The 6,489-nt window shown below is 40.7% G+C and overlaps 1 protein-coding gene across 1 annotated transcript in view; it reads left to right on the top strand.

Moving 5' to 3' along the window:
* LOC104276283 (aryl hydrocarbon receptor-like) overlaps positions 1-5,590 on the top strand; it is a 51,930-nt gene extending 46,340 nt beyond the window's left edge. The window contains 3 exon segments of the mRNA XM_009872540.1: positions 1-396; positions 399-1,150; positions 5,031-5,590. The exon segment at positions 1-396 is cut by the window's left edge and continues 21 nt beyond it. Of these exon segments, the coding sequence (XP_009870842.1) occupies positions 1-396; positions 399-1,150; positions 5,031-5,186 (1,304 nt within the window). The 3' untranslated portion in view covers positions 5,187-5,590.
* The last annotated feature ends 899 nt before the right edge of the window (positions 5,591-6,489 follow it).

Genomic DNA, 6,489 nt, shown 5'->3' with positions numbered 1-6,489 from the left:
TTATGGATCCCTCCCAGGTGAAGAACAAAAGCACGACGGGAAAAGGAGCCAAAGCAACGCTACACAACGATTCCGTGGATCCAAACTCTCTTCTAGGTGTCATGTTAAGGCAAGATGAGTCTGTGTATCTCTGCCCTCCAGCACCACATAAACTTTCCTTTGAGCGGAACTTCTTTGCAGACAGCAGGGATGAACTGGGCGGGGTTGTCGGCAGCAGCTGGACGGATAATCTCCTACCTGCTGGAAGTCACAGTGTTCTCAAACGGGAGCTAATGGAGTGTTCCCAGGACAGCAGTGTTCCACTTCCCGAAGACAGTGCAGCACTCTTTCAAGATAACAAAACCAGTGATTTGTACAGCATCATGAAAAGTCTGGGTATTGACTTTGAAGATCTAAATAGGATGAGGAGTTTTTTAAAACTGAATTATCTGGTATGGATGATATCGGGGACATTGATATAACTGATGAAATCCTGTCTTATGTTCAGGATTCCTTAAATAAATCTGACTTCTTATACTCAGGCAGTAACCAGCAGCAGCCCCTGGTCCAGAATGAAGGTTGCTTGGTACAGCAAGAGTTACACCCGCATCCATTTAACCAGCCCCAGAAACAACAGCTCGTGGAGCAGCAGCAACAGCAGCAGCAGCTCTGTCAAAAGATGAAACATATGCAAGTCAATGGGATGTTCACAAACTGGAGCCCTGACACCAGCATGCCTCTTAGCTGCTCGCAGCCGCCGCCCCAGCAATACGTGTTCCCTGGCATGCCGGCCCCTGCATCCGAGTTCTCTTACAAATCAGAAGTAAACGCTTCCCCTTATGCGTGTAGGCAAGAGTTCATTCCTTACAAGCAACCCACAGCAATGATGCCACAGCTTTCTAATTTTGCTCAAATGGATTTCCCTGTAGCAGACTTTGACAGATCGACCTATCCTGCTTCTTCCAACTTGGAGGATTTTCTTGGCTGTTTGCAGCAAGTCCCTGAAAATCATGAGTGTGGGATAAACTCGGATTCGGTTACGCTAACTCCTCCAACATGCTATGCGGGCGCTGTTTCTATGTACCAGTGCGCGCAAGAGGCACAGCCCAGCTGCGTGGATCAAATGCAGTATGATCCCGTGATGGCAAGTCAGCAAACCCTGTCGAACAAGGTAAGGTGGAGAGCGTTGCTACATTGCTCGCATTTTTTTATCGTGTCGGGTGGCTACCAGGATTCAGTTTGTCATAACTGAATCACTGAGTTGAAGCTGATGGGTGAGCGATGTGTGAGTGTCCTTGCTTTATTTGTTCATTAAATTGAAGAGAGTCGCGTTTGGTCGAGTTTTAATGTACGTGTATCCGCTCCCTTTGGCAGTATTAAAGCAAGAGTGAACTACTGTGTTGTACCTACTAGTAATTTTCCCAGTAGGGCTAAAGGAAAAGCAGATTGTTCAAAAGCTTGGGATTTGCTTATATACCTTTTTTTTTTTTTTTTGTCTGGCACATTCATTTTCATGAAATATTTTGTAAGGATCCAGAAGAATATCTTGGTTTTAAACTGTTCAAGTTCTCTGGCAACGCAGATTCTTCTATGATTTTAGGGTGGTTTAAAGTATCAGATTATAGTATTACATAAATGACATTATGCATTATGAACTGTTTTTCTATACACAATGATACCGCAAAAATATTTTTATATACTGCCGTAAGTGAAATTCAGCCTGTTCCTTAAGCTGCTGTTCTGAATTGTCTGCTGAAGACAAAAGAGTGGGAAAAAATATATTCACAGGAGATAAGTTTGATCTTTTTCACTTTGTGCTGAGGAAGATACACAATTAAATCTGTGGAAGAGAGGAGCCTGACTGCAGAACAGACTACAGTTTTAAGCACAGTTCTTCATAGGTAAAATTAACTTAGAAATAAAAAAACTCAGTTACTAGGGTAGTTCCTGGTTCTGAATAATCTTTGTTGAAGTACATTCAATTGTACCGTTTATTTCTGTTAATGCTTGTAAAGTATAGAGGTGCAATTCTTTTTTCTATTTTTTTTTTTTTACTTCAGTGAGTTAATGTTCTAAAGTACTGATCCTACAAATGCTTATGCACATGCATAAGCATTTACAGAATTAAAGTATTAATTGGCATTTAACCTACACAAGACAGAGTTGAGAAATGCAAGTAGAACGTACGCAGTTTTTCAATATGCTTAGCACAAGTGAAGAACATATCCTTTTCAAAAGTGCTTCACTAATGGGAAAAATGTAATTGCAGAATTGCAGAAATTTAGCTAAAATGTAGGGCAGTTCAGCAAAATGAATAGCTTCTGCCCGAGCGCCCAAGGGCTGGAATAGCACAAAGTGACTTTGGCGAACTGCAGTGCGCAAGCTTGCACAGGGCTTGGCTGTGTGTTGCCTGGCTGTGGTCAGTGCTCTTAGTCCTTCAGAGCGCTCAATACGAGGGTGGCAAAGCAATTCTAGGGTCATCCAAGTTCGTCCCTGTGATGGTATAGAATTGTTCTTTTTGCAGAAGCTGTACTGCTGTGGTGCATCACTATCGACCAGCCAGTGCATAAGCAATTCCGCTGCTTGCTTTTGAATGGCTAGATTCAAATACGTTTATTTTGTAAATTATATGGTTGATGTGCTGCCTTAATCACTTTTATTATACCCCCTTTTTGTTGTTTTCTTGCTTACTTTTTCTGCTCAGCTATCTGTAAAATGACTAAGCCAGCATCTCTAAATGCAGTAGATGAATATGTCAGTTATTTTGTATTTACTAGAATGTTGCACTGTAATAATAATATTGCATTTAGCTTGTTTGCCTTAAAGAAACGAACCCAGGCCTCTTTGTGAAAAGTTATCCTTACTTGTTCAGAGGCAAATTCAGCCCCTCTTGCTATATTCTACCTGTGCTGCATGGATCCTGGTAGGATCGTGTAAGCAGAAGCCTGGTGCAGAACTCGCCTTAGCCCTGTGCTCGTTAGCTCCTGTTTACCTCTGAAGAGAACTGCTGAACATTTGTCCAAATGAGCTTAATAGAGGAGCACGCTCCTTGATGAGATAAGGAAGGATTATTCCCCCAACCCCTTTTGTAAAAGAGTGATCCTAGATCGCCAGCTGGGTGTGGGCTGGGGTGGGCAGAGACTGCTTTATTCCTACAGCAAATAGCATTGACTTTTGCAGCCCATGCTCCTATATACTGGCCACATGAAAAAAAAACCAAATAATACATCTCATATCAGACTCTACTCAGTTTTGATCTATGGTCAGTTAAGATTTTTATAGATTGAGGATGAAGTAAGGCACTAGGTAAACCAAATCTGTTGAGAAATACTTTGATGTAGAAACATTTTTTTACCTACAAATGTCATTGCTCCAGAGAAAGGTAACCCTATATTTTTATATGCTTATAGTATAGAGATTGAATTCAGTCTAGTATCAGAGGAGCTGACTTTTCAAATATGTGAACCCGTGGGAGCTTCTAAGTTAGCAGTCTAGCTGCTGCGCTTGAAGTAATCTTGTAAAATTTCGCCTATGCCTAAGCCGTGCTAGCAGCTAATACACATTTCTTCATTGCCAACAGGGAGAATCTATCACTGCACGTGGTAATAAACTTAAGGTTTGCTTTTATCACTACTTGGTAATTTTAGTAAGGATGCGACTAAGCGGAGAGGATCCTGCTGTCTGAGCCTGTGTTCACACGGCCGCACCAAAGTAGGGCAGTCTTTGTGGCTGGATTTAGCGCAGCGACATCCCCGTCAGCTGTCGGAGTCTGGAGAGAGGACAGACATTGCTGCACAAGCCGTGATTGCTCTCCTTTCCTCAGCCTTCTAACTCCCATCGATTTCTACGTGAATAGACTAAGAGATTAGAAAGGAAGAAGAGTCTGTTGTGGTCATCTGCCTTGACCTTCTGCCTAACTTGTATTGCGGTAGGACCATAGCCAGGGCAGTCTAAAAGCACTCTCAGTGGTGGAGAACGGCAGGAAGACCTTGGGTAGTTTGCTTGTTTAAGGTCAGTGTCCCTTTATTAAGCTGGAGAAACTGTCTGAGTACTAGCTTCTGTGCTGAGAACTTTCTTAGAAATTTTAACAAGGGTGCTCGTCCTGTTAATGCAGGATGTTGACATAATCTGCTCCTGTCAGAAGTAATCCTACCTGAGGTTACTGTAGGTGTCTTTTTCAGAAATGTGGCAACTTGGATGAAAAACGTGATTCACGTGGCTGTGTTCTTGTTGTTAAAATAACAACTGCGCACAACTAGGCAAATTCCAGCGTTTGCACAGAAAGGGAAAAAAATGAAGTTTCCAAAACCCAGGATATTTTGATAGATGAATGAATGCATAATATATGTTTTTAAGGAGAAATTGTTGAATGAATGAGTACTTACGATAGAAGCTACTCTCAAAGAGATGATGGAGATGTTTAAAATACTTGGTTGTATTGTCTTTGCATGACTGAGTATTTTGTAGATAAAGTGACTTTTCCATAGCATGACAGGAAGCATTACATCAGATGATTAAAATAATCCTATGAGCAATTATGTCAAGACTGATGAAAGCCATTCATTGCTCTTGCTTGCCATTGTCGATATGAAGACTGTTTGTCAAAAAAAGCCCACCCTGCGACAGCTCAGCCCGCTTCAGCTTACTCGCAGGGCTGCGTGTGCATTCCTGGAAGAGCTGTAAAGTCTGGATCCCGTTGCAGGCATGAAAATATGTAAATAGGTTCCTTGTAAAATGTCACAGCTGGATGTGGAAATCAGGAGTGCTCAGTCAGGCTGTCCTTGCTGCAAATGGAAGCTATGTTACACTTTCGATGATAGCGACGTTTCTTTCCTTTAGTCAGTGGTAGGATGCCCACTGACTTCAGCATGGGTAGGTTTCATTGATGAACTTTGCATCATTCAAAATTTTAAAAACAGTTCTGAAGCTACTCATTGTCTTTTAAGATGGTTTAACCCAATCTGTCTTTAGGGGAATTTAAAAAAAAACAACTTATAAATACTTTGGTTTCCCATTCTCACCATTTATAATGTCTTTTTTTTTCCTGCCAGTTCCAGAACGGTTTCAATGGAGGAAATGTAAATGAAGCATATCCCTCTCAGTTAGATGTGATCAGTAATGCACAGACTGCCGCACATCTTCAGCCTCTTCCTCATCCGACAGAACCCAGATCCTTCTCAGATTTGGCATCTAGTGGATTTATGTGATTCAGATCTAGAGCTCCATCTGTGATTTTGTCTGGGCGTCAGGCTGCTCTGAGGAAAAGCTTGCTAAGTCTACCTTTGGGCATCGGACTCTAACAGCTAAATTGCATTTTGAGAACACGAGGTTGGTTGCACTATGTACCGCTGGATGTGTAATCCAAGACCCTGGCTTCTTAGAGCGACAGGTGAAATGAAAACTTCTGACTAAAAGTATGCATGTGCGGGTTTCCATCCGACTGACTGTGTCACTGCAGTGTGGATTACATATGTACTACAGACTACATCATGCTATACAACATAAGATAAGGCAAATGGTTTCGTTGTTTAGAAAATAATTGGGCACTTTACAAATAGCATCAATGGCACAAGGAAGATGATTTCACACGTGGATTATTTCCAGACTTTATTTTTGAGAAACGATTAAAAAAACTCTGAATTCATGAGAATCAGAAGCACTTAATTTTAATTGCATAGTAAGCTCTTTAATCACTTATTTTGTATTTAAATCCTTTTGTTTTAAGTCTCCATTTCTAGCACTTTAATAGAAGGCTTAATACAAGGATATGATATGCAACTTCAGGTTTTCTATGGAACAGACCCCTTGCATTCCTCCTTTTCTTGTCAACCTTAAGTGCCTCACGATTTAGCTACCTTGTTTCTGGTGGGAGCCTGTTTTAGCAAAACTCACTATAAATGTCATCCGTATTATGTGAACTTTTTTCTGACATCTACAGTGCTACTGGCTGTATCTTTTTCCCCCCCGCAAAGATAATTTGTTTAGAGAATTGCTTCATTCTTTATCTGTGGATTTGTTACACTATTATCAGGAGTTATTAATGTTCTGAATTTAGTTCACCTAAAGAGTTTTGGTTTATTCTGTACTGCTTTTCTGCTTTGTTCAGGTAATACAGGGTATATTAAAAAAAGCAGATTTTGCTGAGGGGGAGGAGCAGATCCTCAGGATTAGTTTTAGATGCTGAAAAACATGTGCCTTATCTTGTGTTAAAACGCTCATAATGTTCTTTAGAAATAATACAAGGCTGCTCTATGCAAATATTTTCATTAAAATGGATATTGAAAAGGATTGCATTTTAAATAAGGGGGGAAGGAGTCTCAGCAATTGGTATTGGCATTTACTTGGACTACAGTTTTCAATGTTCGTAGTGGGGAAAGGGGCGGCTTTGAGTTAAACTTTATCCCTAGCAAATTGCACTGCAAAGTACAGAGAGGTTATTGTTTTTATGTATGTTGGTCCATTTGAAAGAAATTGGGAAAAGAAAACAATCATTAGAGAAATTATCCTTGT

The sequence above is a fragment of the Apaloderma vittatum genome, unplaced genomic scaffold, assembly GCF_000703405.1.
Source record: "Apaloderma vittatum isolate BGI_N311 unplaced genomic scaffold, ASM70340v1 scaffold7337, whole genome shotgun sequence".
NCBI classification, from domain to species: Eukaryota; Metazoa; Chordata; class Aves; order Trogoniformes; family Trogonidae; genus Apaloderma; species Apaloderma vittatum.
The sequence above is the reverse complement of the archived record's forward strand: the minus strand, read 5'-3'. Positions and strand labels throughout refer to the sequence as shown.